Source organism: Polyodon spathula, chromosome 1 (genome assembly GCF_017654505.1).
Source record: "Polyodon spathula isolate WHYD16114869_AA chromosome 1, ASM1765450v1, whole genome shotgun sequence".
In the NCBI taxonomy this organism is placed as follows: domain Eukaryota; kingdom Metazoa; phylum Chordata; class Actinopteri; order Acipenseriformes; family Polyodontidae; genus Polyodon; species Polyodon spathula.
In genome coordinates this window covers 68,442,337-68,460,860 of record NC_054534.1, presented here as the reverse complement: position 1 = coordinate 68,460,860, position 18,524 = coordinate 68,442,337, and the positions used below count along the sequence as shown (strand labels likewise).

General features: G+C 37.5%; 1 protein-coding gene across 3 annotated transcripts in view; it reads left to right on the top strand.

The window, feature by feature from the left end:
* The window catches only part of LOC121321538 (coronin-2A-like), a 64,216-nt gene that overhangs the window by 39,397 nt on the left and 6,295 nt on the right, over positions 1–18,524 (top strand). For all 3 annotated transcript variants that reach the window (XM_041260543.1, XM_041260534.1, XM_041260551.1), the window contains exons 2-6: positions 7,503–7,703; positions 13,988–14,104; positions 14,418–14,567; positions 15,068–15,247; positions 17,420–17,536. In XM_041260543.1, coding sequence (XP_041116477.1) covers positions 7,503–7,703; positions 13,988–14,104; positions 14,418–14,567; positions 15,068–15,247; positions 17,420–17,536 — 765 coding nt within the window. The remainder of the gene's footprint in view (positions 1–7,502; positions 7,704–13,987; positions 14,105–14,417; positions 14,568–15,067; positions 15,248–17,419; positions 17,537–18,524) is intronic.

The following is an 18,524-nucleotide window of genomic DNA, read 5'->3' as shown; positions in this document are numbered from 1 at the left end:
GAAACCTGATATGTCTCACTTGCATCTTGGTGTTATGTGTGGCAGACTGAGAGTTTCAGGGATTCTGTTTTATTGCTTACAGTAGCCCTGTGAAGATTTTGCAGACCTTGTTCAACGATAGCTTTGAAACACACTAAGTTGCAGGATGCTAAGACTGATCTGATTTCAAATGGGTGGTAGGATTCAGTTCTCATTTTACAGTTTGAGTCGGGGTACAATAATCCAGTATGTTGTGCTGCCATCTGTTATAATAATATCTTGTACAGTGAGTACTTTTATTTTACATTCACAAAGTGTGGTGGTCACTGTTTTGTGTGCTCTGATTCATGGTTGTAGTTTTGTTTTGAAATAAACTGGATTTGGTCTCTGGTTACGTGGTCCTGTTGAATAGTCTAGAAACATTCATTCACACAGTGCTTTGATTCAAATGTGTTGACAGCCGAAAAAAAATTGTCATAAAAGCCAATTAGGTACATTTTAGGTACAAAAAACATTCAAAGCAGAAGCAGAAACCTATTAAATTCAATGACAAATGTTTCTGTCAGAACTCTTTCTCCAGGTCTTTGATGTAGAAGACATTGCAAAAGACTTGTAATTGAAACTTTTTTACAGATCATTTAATGTAGTTTGTTTTAGTATAGAATTTCATATCAGACCTTAAGCAGTTAATATAATCTTTGCATAAGTGCTGTAGAGTATTGTACATTATCTCACATATTATGCATTGATATAAGCCTATCGGTAGATTTTTGCTGGCACAGGTTTGCCAGCTAGAGTGATAATGTGGGCTGCCTTCTGTCTTGAGCACAGAAAGGAATTGTGTTTCCCATCTGCTTCTGAAAGAGTTTGGTGTCACATAAGCTGTATTTCTGTTTGCTGGAGTTTGACAGGAATGTAGATTGATACAACAATCTTCAGTCACCTGTTGGGACTGAGGTTCAGGTTTCATATTCAAGGCTTACTAAACATCACAGATCACAGAGTACACGTCGCTGAGTTTTTTTGTGCTCGCATGCATTCAAATTGAAGTTACACAGTGGACTTCAAGGAATTTGGCCTCCTTCGTATCTCTGTCTCTCTCTCCCCAGCTTTCTGCTATATCCAAACCCCCCTCCCCTGTCTTCTGTGGACGTGCTTTATGGATGATCCCTGGTATTGGTATGAAATATTACAATAACACTGGTTGAGTGTGAACGAGTTATCTTTGTTTGTTTTAGGATGTTTTGGCAACTGGTCCTAGGTTGATAGGAAAAGAAGACTGTGTATCCCAGCACTGGCCCTCCAAACAGAACTTTCTTCCAAATCGTTTGACGTTTTCGGTCAAGCTGATTGGGCCTTTGAAACTAACTCAATTTGTTTGTAGTTTTATATATATCCGAATAAGAGTACAGGTACAGTACAGTTCCCTTAATTTCTTATGACCTTTGCAATCATTCCCATTACAGTTATTTAAATCTGTGTTAAGATTCTTTCATCCGAGTTAAGGAGCTGTTCTTCAGATCTTGTTAACTAGCTGATCTACCCTATACTTAGGGTTTTGATTTACAGTTTTAACTGATAGAAACCAATAAAACACACCCGATACAAAAAAAAAAATGAAATCGGTGTAAACACTGGAAAAACACTGGAAATGGTTACTCAATTCACACTGACTTCACCCCTTTCCTCATGGAAAATAAATAAATAATTTTTTCCAGTGCAGCTGGGCGGTGTCCCTCATTCCTGACTCGTATCTCGCATTCATTCATTCTGAATGCTTTAGTCACCCCAACTACTGAGTGGCAGCAAATTCCTGCATTTCTATTGGAGGACTGTAACAATTAGAAACAAAGAATTGTTCTTGCTTGCAAGATTTAAAGCTATATTACAGTACGAGAGGGAGTGTTTACACGCTCCTGGAATTTGAAAATTTGAAAATTGTGGCGAAATGTAAAAAAAAAAAAAAAAAAAAAAAAAAAAAAAAAAGCCTATAAACATACATAGAAAAAATATGCCCGTGACCATAAGGATTTTGTTGTGGAAGACAGCAAAGGAAAGAAGGTACAATTTGAAGTGGGCAAGTACTGTCCAGTTACTATACATATTGTGACAAAAAAAAAAGGCCAAGAGTTTTGGAAAGTGACTGAAAACAATAATTTCATACTGTATATAAAAAGCGAAAGTTATACAGAAACAATATTCATAAAACTTGAAAATAAGCTAAAAGTAAACACTGACAAATGAAATGTAATAGAAACAGGCAAACAGAAACCCTGCCTACACTGCATTTGTCTATATAGTGTCTTTATTGACACAATAGCCAGCACAATCTGGTGAACAGCTACTTTTAAATCAAGTTCTCTTATTTGTTGCTTGCAATACATGTTTCAGCAATATATGGTTATAAATAAATGAGTATTGTTAAAGCACTATAACATTAAGAAAACAGGAAAATCAAACGTATTTCGAGTTACTTACTCCTTTTAAAGTTTTATCGAATTCCTTGTAGTGTTTAAAACAAAATCACTACTTCCCGTTGCTATCTCTTGTGTTGTGCAGTATGCATTACCAGTAAAATCCATTTCAACATAATTTTACTTTCCAAACACTACAGGTTGTTCTATAACAGTTTATATAATATAGATATATATATATAGATACCATAGATATAATATATAGTATATATATGACATATATACAGGATTACCATATACCATATTTATGTCTATTGACATAAAATTTTTTTATTATTATTATTCTACCTACCTGTAACCTGTAAGTCTTAAGAAACTTTATTCCAGCACTTTACTCATATGCAATGATACACCCTGATTTACAGAAAGCTGCTGATTTAATTCCGGGCTTCTCCTGGCTAATGGATCCATAAACGGCCAGTTTAAACTTTCAATTAAAAAAGGACACACTTTTTCGTCACTCTATAGCAGGAATCTGTTGCCAAAAGCACTTTGCAGCCTTCCAGGCTTGCAGAATTTGCTGCATGATGTACCTGAACATCAGCCTGATTTTCAGTGTTATAAAGTGTGGCATTAGTACTACAATGTAATATAATTAACAGGGTGGGGCAGTTTCTAAGACTACATTACATACTGTGTACACATTTCCAAATGCATTAAAAATAAATAAATAAATAAAAATAAAAAAAAAGAACCTTGCGTTTATACCCATGATACTTGCACACCATTACTCTCTCCACGAATGAAGGCTTCCATAATACCAGTTCATCTACGTCTAGATCTGTGCATAAATTTGTTTTTTGTAACAAAGCAGAGTAGGTTGGAGAAATCAAGCACATTGGTAATTCAACCTGTAATGACATGCCTCTGTTTCCTCTATTCAAATGTCTTTTTTTTTAAATGTCAAATTATATGTCAAAATCAATCAATCAGTCAGATTTATTTTGTATAGCGCCTTTCATGCCAAGGCATCCCAAAGACTAATACATGACTAATATACTGTACAATAATATAATATACAATAAAATATGAAAAAAACACCCCAAAACAAATGGGGGGGGAAATATATAAAAACAAAATTTTAAAATAGGCCATCCCAGTCTACAAAAAGGCGTCTGTGTAGAGATGTGTTTTAAGCTTTGATTTAAATGCATTTATTGAGTCAGCGTTACGGATTTCAATTGGAAGGTTGTTCCATAGTACAGTGCATAATGACTAATGGCTCTTCCACCACAAGAGCTGCATTTTATCATTGAAGTCAACAGAAAACCAGGATCAGCAGATCTCAACTGGCGTCCAGGCAGAGCCTTAAATGTCACTAGTAAAATGTTAATAATAACTCTGTACTTCACCGGAAGCCAATGCAAGCGTGCAAGAACAGGTGTGATATGTTCAGATTTCTACATCAGATTATTCAAAATACAAAAGGACTTCATATATATTCAGCAAATGATATTAACCAGTTGAAATGTGATGCTGAAAACCAAGAGTAGAATCAAATAAGATTCCAAGAGTTCACAGCTTGTGAAGAGCTAATGTTGAGAGATTTTATTGAATGCTGTTTTAGAGCCAATTAAAAGAAATCCAGTTTTATTCGCATTTAACTGCAAAAAAAAGTCAAGGCAAGTTGACAGTCTGGAGTTTACATTTACATCATCTGAACTCATTTTAAAATATATCTGGGTGTCGTCGGCATTAATGTGGAAATTAAAACCATGTTGTCTGATCACGTTACCCAGCGGTAGCACATACAAATTAAAAAGTAAAGGACCAAGAACAGAGCCCTGTGGAACCCCAGAAACAACACTAAGATCTAGCCGATTTTGATCCTCCAAAGGACACAAATTGATGTCGGGAGGTTAAGCAGGACTGCCACCAGGAGAACACTGTGCCAGTAATGCCAATAGTTAGATCAAGGCGATCAAAATGATTATTAATGACTGTTTGAAGTTAAATTACTTCTGCACTACAGATTAATACATCCTTATAGCATCAGTATAGAGCTATCTGGGATAAGTAATGAATTCACTTAAGCAGTTAAGGGGAAAAAAAACAAGCTCCTCATTTAAAAATATCTGAATTAAGCTGATGGACATTTCAAGATGTTTTTTAGTGTATTAAGCAGACAGCAGATTTAAATGTTGTGAAAGCAGTGTATTCTTGCCATAGTAAGATGTCTTGAAGCATGCTGTCCTCCGTTCAGACATCCTGGATATTTGGAGAAGCTGGAGTAGGGTTTTATTGATTCTAGCGAGCAGGATGCACTTTGCATTGGATTGCTGCTCTGCACTGTATTAACATGTTGGGACTGTGTGAGTGGGGGTGGGGGAAGGAGATATTGATCTTTTGACTTCAGCAACTCCTTTAGCTGAATAAAAAAGAAAAACAGGACAAACAGCATGGACGGGAAAAGTCGGAATACAATGTATAATATGGATTAGTGAGCTAACATTTGGTAGTTGTAATATTAATGCTTTTTAATGACACCTGATGATACCCTTGGTGGTCTAGATGACACAGTGGGGTGGGGGGGATTTGCACTAGCTGGATCCGGTTTAGGTTGCATTTGAAAATAGTTTGCCTCATGGACAATATTCTACATGTTTGGCTGCCTGTGATGCTGGTTTTATAAAGCCGACACCTGTGAGTAATGTGCCTGCCAGGCAATGAAAGTGCAGGAGCTGGAGCAGATCCAGACCTTGTCCTTTGTGTCCAGGAATACTGTTCACATATAGGTTTTAACTTGTACATTATCTTCTGGGTTCCTTCGGATCTTTTATTTTGTGAACATTCTTGGTGAATGATGGTGACTAAGAACTATGTCATTACTGATGTAAACGGGCATCAGGAAGTTTTGAATTGTAACCAAACATCCAGAGGTCAGGAAAAAATGCACACAATTCAGTTGAAAGGTTTGCCTGCTCCTGATAACTAGCTGTGGGAACAGGTGGTGACATGTTAGAAGAGACAAATGGAGAATGTGCTAAATCCATTTCTCCTCACAATTACACTGTTAAAGGCAGCCTCCAGGCCTATGTTTTTCCTTTTTTTTAAGGAACACCCCCCCCCCCCAATTGCTGCAATTTAATTAGCAGCTGTTTGCAGGACCTGATTTAAGTCAATTAAATAAAGGGCAGTTATGTGTTTGAAAAGTCTTTTTAGACAGTTTAATATTCCTTTTAATGTACATTTTTAAAATATTTTTTATAGTCAAGTACATTCTTGTGTCAGACCCTAGCAATACTGTTTAGTTCTTGTTACTTAACTATATACTATAGATAGTACAGAAGCTGTCTAAGGTACGAGCTGATTTTCACCCACTCATGGTCAGTGCAGTCAGTAAACCCACTGGTGGATAGCCACTCTGATCTTTCGTGGAGTGGATATCTGCTTGTATTGAACTATCTTCTTTATATATTCAACATTTTCAATAAGAACTTTACCCGGGTAGGTCCACTCCTTTGTACGTGTGCCAATGGAAAATAATGACTCAGATTAATAAATTATCTGTCTGGTAATTCATTTTCTAACAGATTTACTGAAAAATTGAGCTCCCATCTACCCTTTTAAAAGCCTGTTTTGATGTATATAATTTGGTGTCCATTAAGCTTTCCTCAGCTGTTTTTTGAAGACAATTTGATGTCTGTTCTCATGTTTCACATACTCACACTCTGGAGAAATACGCTATTTTATTGAAAGCTTGAAATAAAGCTGGCTGGATGGAAAGTATTACAGTTATTTTTTACGGAAATAGATATGCCACCAGTAAGTGCAGGTGTACACACACACACACACACACACACACACACACACACACAAAAAGCAAGCACTCCAGGGAGTTCTCATTCTCCGTTTTCTAACAGAAGAGTGTGAGTGCCAGCTGCTTTGCAGTCAAGTTTCAGTGTGCAGGCTGTGAGAGATATTCAGGTTATCGAAGGCGATAGGCAGCTGGTGTGAACAGCACTGTGGCTTGGCCAAGGATTGCTGAAATTTGTCTGGACTTGAGAAATACCGCATGAACCTGGAATTGGGAGTGTGCAACTTGACACTACGTATGTGTCACAATTCATGAGCAGGGAAGTCGGAGGAGTATGTTGTTATGTAATAAAAAAAAAATAAAAATCACAGCCCAGCCTGGTTGCTTACACGTCCCACCCACAACAGCTGGTTCAAAGGTCGCCTTTGTTTGCCCAGAGTTGTTAACCTTTGTTAGACTAACTCACTCTTAACCTGCCATTAATAATTCCAAAGGTTCAGTTAAAGACAGTAAACAGACACTTTATCAGGCCTTGAAGGCAATGTACATCTGGAATATAGCAATTCAGTGAAAGAACAGTATAGTGAGAGCCATTCAGTGTCAAAAATAGTCATTCAGATAAGAGTCTTTTGGTTTGGTGTCAAAAGCAGTTTTCTGTTTTCTCGTTCAAGCTAGGCTTGTCATTTACTTTACTGGCTCAGTGATTGATCTTAGATATATTCATGGCTGACTATTGAGAGCCTTTGTTTGTTTGTTATTCTTGTTATTGGAGATGATGATCCTCATTAGATGCATAATTGTTTTTTTTTTTTAATAATCTAAAAAGCAATGATTTTATATATATAATGTATATTCATTCTATGTATTTGCCTTTCTCTTGCCTTTTTTTTAAGGTGTTTGCAATCATTGAGAGTTATTCTTGTTTCTGATGCTCCAAATCTTTCTCTGTCTGGCTTTAAGATCTCTTTGAGCTTCTCAAGAGGTTTCTGAGTGTTTAGGGAACAGTTTAGATTTCATGACAATCCAATCTTTCACCTCCTGTTTTTTTGCCTGGTGCCAGGTGTGCTGTATTGTGTGGTTGACTTCGTTCCACTGAGAACTAAGCTGGGTCAAGACAAAGCTTGTTTCACTTCTATAGTTTCCTACTTTTCTCTTATGTTCTCTCATGGTTGTGTTTTCACTGAATCCAGTGGGATAACTGTGAACCATAACATAGTTGGCCTCCAGCAGTGTCAGCATTTCACTAAAACCATGCCAGAGGAGACTAACCGGTTCCTCTCTTGCCTTTTCAGATGTCATGGCGGCCTCAGTATCGCAGCTCCAAGTTCCGCCATGTTTTTGGTAAGCCAGCTAACAAGGAGAACTGCTATGATGGGGTGCCCATCACCAAGAGCGTTCATGACAACCATTTTTGCGCCGTAAACCCCAGGTTCATAGCTGTGGTCACCGAGTGTGCAGGAGGTGGAGCTTTCCTCATCATACCAATTCACCAGGTAAGGGAAACATTGGAAATGATGGGATTAAGCTGTCTCACACCTGTACTGTCAAGAATATTCCATTTAAACAGCTACCAGAGAGTGTTACATAAACATATATAAACTTTAACCACATCCCACCAACCGTGGAAAGACAGTAAGCCATGCAGCGAATAAAGCAAGCATTACATTAAATTGCAACTACTGTCATTACACTACATCAGATTTTTTTTTTTATCCAAATGGGATTAAACTTGCTAAAGACTCTTAGTGAGTATCAGAATATAGATAAATAACGAGGCATCTGTCCTTAAGTTCGTGCATAAGTCGCACTTATTTATGATAATGATTTTTCTAATTTTGTACCATTGTTACGAGGAATGCATACTATTGGCATTCATCCAGCCATTATTATATGAAGAATTTCCAAATAAGCTTGTACATTTTATAGCGCTTTCCCATTTTAACAGTGCCATAATGATTTTCCACAAACACTTTGATACTCGTTATAAGCCAGTTCACAAATAGCACAATCTTGTAACTATGACCCAACCTATACTGTGTTTTAACTGTAATTCACAGAAGGTTACTGGATAAGTGATAACACATGGCATTAAAAGTGCAATTATGACATATGTAGTCTGAGAGCCCTGTATTAATAACAGGTAACACCAACAACTGTGAGGCTTGACCTACTGCAAGGGAAGGAAGAGTAGTGAAGGAAGCAATTCACACTGCAATGGCAATGGCTGTCAAACTGAAAGAACCCCAGTTGTTCTGAGAGGTATTCAGGTTTCAATCACAATCTCACTATAGTACAAACAAACTTACTGTTGACAGGAGTGCAAATAAATACATACATAGAGAAATACATTTGTGTCTCTGCACCAGCCCCACCTCGCCTGCTATTGATTTTTCAGATGGAGACAGTTTTGTATTGGAAGGCTATTGTGCAGTGAAATATGACAGATCTGTTGAACTTCTTCACTCTGCCTTGTGTCCCACAGAAAGAGTTGCAAACCTGTTTTGGATATTTGTGATTTACATTAGCTGTCAATATCCCACACAGCGGGTACTAGGTGTGATTGCATTTGCTAAAGCACATGCAAGATTCTTGAGGCAAAAACAAGAGCTCCCAAGATTTTTTTTTAAATTATACTTTTTCTGTAATGAGCTACAGTGGCTTGCGAAAGTATTGACCCCCCTTAACATTTCTCCTATTTTGATGCCTTACAACCTGGAATTAAAATTGATTTTTTGGGGGTTTGTATCATTTGATTTACACAACATGCCTACCACTTTGAAGATGCAAAATATTTATTGTGAAACAAACAAGAAATAAGACAAAAAAACTGAAAACTTAAGCGTGCATAAGTATTCACCCCCCCAAAGTCAATCCTTTGTAGAGCCACCTTTTGCAGCAATTACAGCTGCAAGTCTCTTGGGGTATGTATCTATAAGCTTGGCACATCTAGCCACTGGGATTTTTGCCCATTCTTCAAGGCAAAACTGCTCCAGCTCCTTCAAGTTGGATGGGTTCCGCTGGTGTACAGCAATCTTTAAGTCATACCACAGATTGGTCTGGGCTTTGACTAGGCCATTCCAAGACATTTAAATGTTTCCCCTTAAACCACTCAAGTGTTGCTTTAGCAGTATGCTTAGGGTCATTGTCCTGCTGGAAGGTGAACCTCCGTCCCAGTCTAAAATCTCTGGAAGACTGAAACAGGTTTCCTTCAAGAATTTCCCTGTATTCAGCGCCATCCATCATTCCTTCAATTCTGACCAGTTTCCCAGTCCCTGCCGATGAAAAACATCCCCACATGATGCTGCCACCACCATGCTTCACTGTGGGGATGGTGTTCTCGGGGTGATGAGAGGTGTTGGGTTTGTGCCAGATATAGCGTTTTCCTTGATGGCCAAAAAGCTCAATTTTAGTCTCATCTGACCAGAGTACCTTCTTCCATATGTTTGGGGAGTCTCCCACATGCGTTTGGGTGAACACCAAACGTGTTTGCTTATTTTTTTCTTTAAGCAATGGCTTTTTTCTGGCCACTCTTCGTAAAGCCCAGCTCTGTGGAGTGTACAGCTTAGTGGTCCTATGGACAGATACTCCAATCTCCGCTGTGGAGCTTTGCAGCTCCTTCAGGGTTATCTTTGGTCTCTTTGTTGCCTCTCTGATTAATGCCCTCCTTGCCTGGTCCATGAGTTTTGGTGGGCGGCCCTCTCTTGCCAGGTTTGTTGTGGTGCCATATTCTTTCCATTTTTTAATAATGGCTTTAATGGTGCTCCATGGGATGTTCAAAATTTCGGATATTTTTTTATAACCCAACCCTGATCTGTACTTCTCCACAACTTTGTCCCTGACCTGTTTGGAGAGCTCCTTGGTCTTCATGGTGGAGCTTGTTTGGTGGTGCCCCTTGCTTAGTGGTGTTGCAGACTCTGGGGCCTTTCAGAATAGGTGTATATATACTGAGATCATGTGACACTTAAATTGCACACAGGTGGACTTTATTTAACTAATTATGTGACTTCTGAAGGTAACTGGTTGCACCAGATCTTATTTAGAGGCTTAATAGCAAAGGGGGTGAATACATATGCACGCACCACTTTTCCGTTTTTTATTTTTTTGAATTTTTTTCAAACAAGTTATTTTTTTCATTTCACCAATTTGGGCTATTTTGTGTATGTCCATTACATGAAATCCAAATAAAAATCAATTTTAATTCCAGATTGTAAGGCAACAACATAGGAAAAATGCCAAAGGGGTCAATACTTTCGCAAGCCACTGTAAAACATTGTATACATTTTTACAAATGTATATTCCTCGAGATTGTGAAGCTTAGAGATTCTACAGTAAGACAATTCGAGATTTATAATTGGACAATAATACCTGACAGATACAGAACTATGGACTCATCATGCAGTGTATTCTTCCATTTGAGGAAACTACTCCTTTAAAAATATGTAATGTTGTGGTGCAAGGTTATAATGTACAGCTTCTGGTGAGAATGTGTTAGGCAGTTTATTGGGAATTACAAAAAAATGTATAGAGTTTGACAATTTTTTCTTAAAAAAAACAAACATACATTAAACATTCTGATTTTCGGTTTTAAACGATTAAAACTCGATAAAACACCCCTGATACAAAAACAAAAAAAAAATGAAATCGGTGGATAGTCAATAAACACCGGGAAACATTGAAAAAAAACTGTGGCAATGGTTGACTTTACCCTTTCCCCATTAAAAAATCAAACCTACTACAAAAATAATAGTAAATACATTGCCCAGTGCTGCTGGGGAATGTCCCCCTTCCTGACCCATATCTATCATTGATTTGTTCTGAATACTTTAAACCCGCCCCAACTACTGAGTGACAGCACATTCATGCATTTCTATTGGAGACTCCGCTTGCGAGATTTAAACGAGATCTCGGTCAGAATGGAGGCTTGTTAGCAGGATTTAAAGCTGTATTACAGTTAAGATACGGAGGACTTAAAATAGAATTGTGGCGAAATGTACATAAATGCCTGCACACAAAAACGCCAGAAGAATGTGCCTGTGACCACAGGGATTTCGTTGTGGAAGACAGCAAAGGAAAGAAGGTACAACTTAAGTGTGCAAGTACTGTCGAGTTACTACTGTACATATTTTGACAGAAAAAAAAACAAGCATTTTTGGAAAGTAACCGAAAATACTTATTTCATACAGTATATCAAATAACAAAAGCCCTAAAAAAACAATTTACAGAAAACAAAAATAGCTAAAAAATAAGCACTGAAAAATGCAATTAATAAAGCTGAAAAACAGAAGCCCTAATTATACAGTATGCTAAACTGAAACAGTTGGGAGTAGCCCACCCTTAAATGTTTAGGAAACTTTTCTCCACTCCCACACACCAACTGTGTAATAAAATTGCAAAATGCATTTGTATTGGTGGCTCTCAACTGAGACACAGTGTTCAAACAACCTTGATTACAGCTTCCACAGTGAGCCAGTATTTCTGTTCTTACTGTACCTCTGAGCATCACGCAAACTACAACATTGTTAACCATAAGGTTGTCTGGGCATGAATGTGTTTCTTGGAAACAGTAGTTTGTTTTGATAAGAAGATCATCATTCAGAAGATCAACATTGCAGTTGGCAAACCTACACTAACTTTGCCAGAACATAAATTGTGTCTACATTATCTGCTGGGTAAAATGACTCCAGTCTCCTTGCAGGTTAATCAACACAATCACAATTTCAGACATGCCCTTTTCAGACATGCTGTAAATGGTCATGTTAAGATTGGTCAATCAAAGACAGTAGCTAGTAGATAGCAGTGTGATGTGTATGGGGTTATGACTGGAAGATGCCTGCTTATATTTTGCCGATTTTGTTTGTCTAGATCAGCCTGTTATGTGTTGGCGATTAACCTTGTTTCAGCAGCACTGATGCAGATAACTACAGGATCACTGGAGCAATGTGTCTCCTAGGCTGCATGGCTCGTAGGATGCTGTGGTTAGAATGGAGAACTGCTACCGTGTGTACAACAGTGTCTCTCGACCTTACCATCTTAATAATAATGGGGATGATAATGATTGGTTTATAATGCAATTTTGTGGTGCCCATCTAGATTCTCATATTACTGCCCATAGAGAAGGTAGCAGAAATTCTCCTTACTGGATCAGTACCGCGAAGATATGTCATCTGTTTCAGTTCATCAGTGAGCATGCTATTGGAATGCTCACCATCTTTGCCTCATCCCTTTTGTAATCTGCATTCGTAGCTGTGAAAGTTGCAGACAGTAAACTGCAAAATGGTCATTTTGGGTCATAAAATGAGGCGGATCATGGCTGACCACAAAGAACAAAACAAGGCAAAATCTTATCATTGCCTGCAGAATAAAGTGCAGTGGTCTTATCAGGGAACAAATAGTTACTACTGTTGTTCATGTGTGGCTTCATTTGCAATTTGAAATGGAGAACATTACAAACATAATATATGTTGATATTCTGAAGTTGAACAGTCCTGGATTTGAGAGAGTTATTTTTTGTGAACGATGCATGTAGGGATCAGGTTAAATCTAAGTATGTAGTGTAGTAATTGTTAGAGAAAGCCTTTAAAACCGTTTTTGCAAGAGGACGTTGAGCAAAATAATCAGTGTTCAGTTGCTATGGAAGCCCAACATCAATGCTATCTGCAGCACAAAACTTCTGCTCATGTCAGGGTGTGGCTGAGGTTTGTTCAGTCCCTGAAATTTTCTAGGTTTAAAAAAAAAAAAAAAAAAAAAGGCAATTGGCTGTGTTTATGCTTTTAAAATTACTTTGACGGAAAGTTATTCAGTTCCTGTTTCTTATCTAATTTAGCAAACTAACTGCAACAGTGATTATTGTTTACCTGGTATGAGTCTAGATAAGGCTTGGATTTCATCTGTGACTGGGTCACTATAATCTTTGACTGCTTGGAGATGTTGTGAGTGGTTTCTATGACAACAACAAAAACAGGATGATAACGTATTGTATGTCCGTATGTCTCACTTTTATTTAGATAACCAGTTATCTATCCAATTGTAATGTGAGCAACATTCTACAGCTGAGGGATATAGCTCAAGGTGAACTGCTGTTGAGTACAGGCCATATTTTCACTGTGTACTGTTTTAGAATTGTTTTTATGGTAGACTTCATTGGCTCACCTGTTGATGTCTGTTTGTCAGGAGTCAGTGCATGGCGCTTTGTAATGATATGCTGTGCTGGAATTAGTTAATCTGCTGGAGTAGTCCCAGTTTCAGATCAGTGTACTTGGTTATTTGTTTTTAACAGTCTCATTTGGTTATTGACTAATGGAAGTCTTTTTAACATGTGTATACAACATTGAATTCTTCATTTTGTTACTTCCAGTCAGAACAGCAAGATGTTCCTTTATTCTTGTTTTTAAATTTTATTTTTAATTGTATCCCTTTCTGAAAATGTACTCTTGCACTAGCTTAAAAATAGGTTATTTTAATTGTACAAGTAACACCAGATACAGGAGGTGTATGTGTAGAGGATACTTACCACAGTATTGTATTTCCCTCACAATGATGTTATAGTAGGACTTCTAATTATAAAGAGAGATTAGTGAAAATCATCTTTTGTGCTAGCATTTTAAAATACATTATGAATTCAGATTTAATTCAAATAGGATAAATAAATTGTTTAAATATTCTAAAATACAAAAATGTAGTATTGCATATATTCTGAAGGATTTACAGCATGATGGTAATAGTGTGTGTTGCCATCAACTAATACATATTCTGAGAACCGCATCTCTTCTGTTTTCAGACCGGAAAGATCGACCCTCATCACCCGCGGGTCTGCGGCCACAGAGGAAATGTTCTGGACATTAAGTGGAACCCATTTGATGACTTCTCCATAGCTTCGGGCTCGGAGGATTCAACTGTAAGTCTCCTGATTTAGTGTTTGGTATTTGTTAGGACTTTCAATGTTAAAACGTTTAAACTTTTAAACCTTCATTGTAAATGCTCATATACTGTTTAATCCAATAAAAGTAGATTTCCAGTTGTATGCAGAGATAAATGCCCTGTTTAGTAATTGATCCAGGCCATTAATACAAAGAAGGGTTTACATTGACTGTAACAATGACAATATTATTAGGTCTTATTTTAATTGGATCTGCTCCAGAGTGTCTTGAATGGTGTTAAGGACTACTTTATGTTTGTTTTGGTGACAAATCTGGTTGCCCTGTTAACAGGTGAAAATCTGGGATATTCCTAAACATGGGATGATGAAGAACATCACAATGGCCAAGAAGGAGCTTCAGGGGCATTCCCGGAGAGTGGGGCTCATTGAGTGGCACCCAACTGCTGGCAATGTCCTCTTCAGTGCCGGATATGACTACAAGGTAGTGTGTTTGTAAATGTTTACTGCGTGTGACGGTGCAGTGCTGACCCCTGTGGGCAGGGTCATGTATATACAGCACAGCACAGCACAGTGTTTCCACAGTTGTTGTGTATTATAAGCAAACTGAACCTTTTGAGTGGTTAAGACACTCACCTGGTAACACACGTTATGCCGCTGTGGAAGATACTAATGCTATTATGAACCAAATTCATGTTTTTCTGTATGAGGACTTTTAAAAAGTCTATTTTCAGGTTATATTTTGGACTGGATCACTTGACATTTATGATTTTAAAGTCTGGTTCACTTTAAACTGCATCTACTGTAGGATAATTACTTCTCTACTCGACTACTGGTTGAGACTAGGTTTATAGAGGTTTATAAAAAAACAGTTATGATATTGACTATTTTTGCTGCTGCTGCTGTGTTTTTATCATATCCCCACATTTACCCAAACATTTCAATTGAAAAGTCTGTACATTAAATCTTTTTGGTTTTTTGCAGATCATGGTGTGGAACTTAGATACTCAAGACCAGGTCATCAAGAATCCTGTGAGAACATTTAGCGTGCATGGTGATGTGGTCCTCTCCATGTCATTTAACACGGACGGTAGCCTCCTAGCAACATCCTGCAAGGACAAGAAACTAAAAGTTATTGACTCACTCACAGGTGTTGTTTTGCAGGTACACTACTCCTTCTCTGTGTACAACATACATAAGTGGTTCTTACTATTTAAATAACCTTGGCTTTGCACTTTTTTCTCAATTGTAATTGCATTTTTTTTTTTTTTTACAACAAAGTTGTTTTTATGTGATTCTCTTTAATAGGGTTAGTTGAGTTTGTTCTCTGCTACGTAGACACACAGAATCACAATAACAACTTGTGTTGACAAATTGTATGGAAGAGAAATATAATTTTATTATATTCAGTAATATGGAATAATGGATTGCATATTGATTCGAGTTATACGGTATATATTTATGTTTGTGTGTGTGTGTGTGTGTGTGTGTGTATGTATGTATGTATATATATATATATATATATATATATATATATATATATATATATATATATATATATATATATATACACACACAGTGCCTTGCAAAAGTATTCAGACCCCTGACCAATTCTCTCATAATATCTGTTTTGATATTTTGTTTTTAAACACTGAAACTCAGAATCAATTATTGTAAGGTGACATTGGTTTTACGTTGGGAAATATTTTTAAGAAAAATAAAAAACTGAAATATCTTACTTGCATAAGTATTCAACCCCTGTGCTGTGGAAGCTCCCAGTTTGCACCGATGAAAGAAATTGCCCTAACGAGGACACAATTACCTTACCATTAGCCTCCACCTGTGAACCATTAAAGTTGTTGTCACATTTTCTGGATAAAAACCCCACTGTTGAAGGATCATTGGTAAGGCTGTGAATCTGAAGGAAAATGAAGACCAAAGAGCATTCTACAGAAGTTAGAGATAAAGTAATACAAATGCATAGATTATGGAAAGGGTACAAAATAATATCCAAGTGTTTGGATATCCCAGTGAGCACAGTTGGATCAATAATCAGGAAGTGGAAGCTGCATCACACCACCCAGGCACTGCCAAGAAAAGGCTGTCCCTCAAAACTCAGCGCTCAAACAAGAAGGAGACTTGTGAGAGAAGCCACAGAGAGGCCAACAATCACATTGAAGGAGCTACAGAGTTCAGTGGCTGGGAGTGGAGTAATGGTGCACCAGTCAACCATATCAAGAGCTCTGCATAACACTGGCCTGTATGGGAGGGTGGCAAGAAAGAAGCCGTTACTCAAAAAGTACCATCTGAAAGCACCCCTGGAGTTTGCCAGAAAGCATGAGAGTGACCCAGCTGCAATGTGGGAAAAGGTTTTGTGGTCAGATGAGACCAAGATAGAGCTTTTTTGGCCAAAACTCAAAGCGCTATGTGTGGTGCAAACCTAACACTGCCCATGCCTCAAGACACACCATCCCTACAGTGAAGTATGGTGGTGGCAGCATCATGCTGTGGGGATGCTTCTCATCAGCAGGGACTGGGCATCTTGTTACAATTGAAGGAAGAATGGATGGAGCAAAATACAGGAAAATACTGCAAGAGAATCTGCTTCAGTCTGCTAAAAAACTGAAGCTTGGGAGGAAATTCACCTTTCAGCAGGACAATGATCCCAAGCACAAGGCCAAAGCAACATTGGAGTGGCTCAAGAACAAAAAGGTGAATGTCCTACAGTGGCCCAGTCAAAGTCCTGATCTCAATCCCATTGAGAATCTGTGGCACTATTTGAAAATTGCGGTCCACAAGCGTCGTCCAACCAACCTGAACAACCTGGAGCAAATCTGCCAAGAAGAATGGGCCAAAATCACTCCGACACTGTGTGCAAAGCTGGTACATACTTACCCCAAAAGACTTAAAGCTGTTATTGCAGCGAAAGGTGGCTCTACCAAATATTAATGTGTGGGGGTTGAATACTTATGCAAGCAAAATATTTCAGTTTTTTTTTTTTTTTTTATTTTTCTTAAAAATATTTCCCAACATAAAACCAATGTCACCTTACAATAATTGATTTTGAGTTTAAGTGTTTTAAAATAAAATATTGAACAGAACGAAATTTCAATGTACCATTTGTAATTCAGTAATATGAGAGAATTGGTCAGGGGTCTGAATACTTTTGCAAGGCACTGTGTGTGTGTGTGTGTGTGTGTGTGTGTGTGTATATATATATATATATATATATATATATATATATATATATATATATATATATATATATATATATATCTATATATATTTTTATTTATTTTTATTTATTTTTATTTATTAGTGTATTCCTTTTTACAGGAAGCCAACTGCAAGTCCCATAAAGCAAGCAAGGTAGTGTTTCTGGGCAACCTGAAAAAGCTTGTATCAACAGGAACGTCAAGGTGGAATAACAGGCAAATTGCACTGTGGGATCAGGTGAGTTCAAAGCACTGGATCTATGTACATTGGAGACCATGAACTCTGCACCTTGAAAACCTAATTTTACTTTGAGGTGTATTTAATAAATAATAAATGGTAATAAGTACTAGTGTGTTCGTTATATTTAATCTCATAAATCACACTAACTAAAATCACTGCAATAAAATGTTATAAAGCCGTAGATTATCAATGTACGACAACAGTTTGAAAGCAGTTTGTAGCATCATGTTCAAACACTGAAGTAGTTGTACCTAACAAAATTATTCCCTAAATCTTCCCAATGTTATACTTCCATTTGCTACAAAGGTCTCAGATTTGCAGTTTTTAAAGAAACACATTTTATAGGAAGTTCTCAGTCTGCCAAGTGCTTTAATGCTTTGGTTATTTCACCCCTGCAGTGTCTTCTGGGTGAATGGGTTTTCTGCCTGAAAGCATGTCAGTCAATGGGGGGAATCAGCTGATTTGGTTATTGACAGGATAGAATCCATTGAAGGGGTGGGGACAGAGGTCACCCTGCAGATGAAATGGCCCAAGAAATTCAAGTCAGTCTAAAAGCATGTCTTCCAAGAGATATTTCTTTAACCTAGAGATATGGCCAAAAGCTTTGCATCAACTTTGAGTTCGATTTTTTTATTACACCTTTTAAACAGGGCTTCTCAAACTCGGTCCTGGGAACCTCCTGTGTCTGCTGGTTTTCATTCCAACCGAGCTCTCAGTTACTTAACTATACGCTTAATTGAACTGATAATTTGCTTGATTAGACCTTTTTTCTTGTTTTCAGCTTGTTCAAATGGTTGCAGATTTCAAGTTAGCTGTAACATTGTATAAGTAACGTGAACTCTGCAACTGTTTAAGAGCAAAAAGGTCTAATCAAGTAAATTATTAGTTCAATTAAGGGTATAGTTAAGTAATTGAGAGCTCGGTTGGAATGAAAACCAGCAGCCACAGGGGGTCCCCAGGACCGAGGTTTGAGAACCACTGTTTT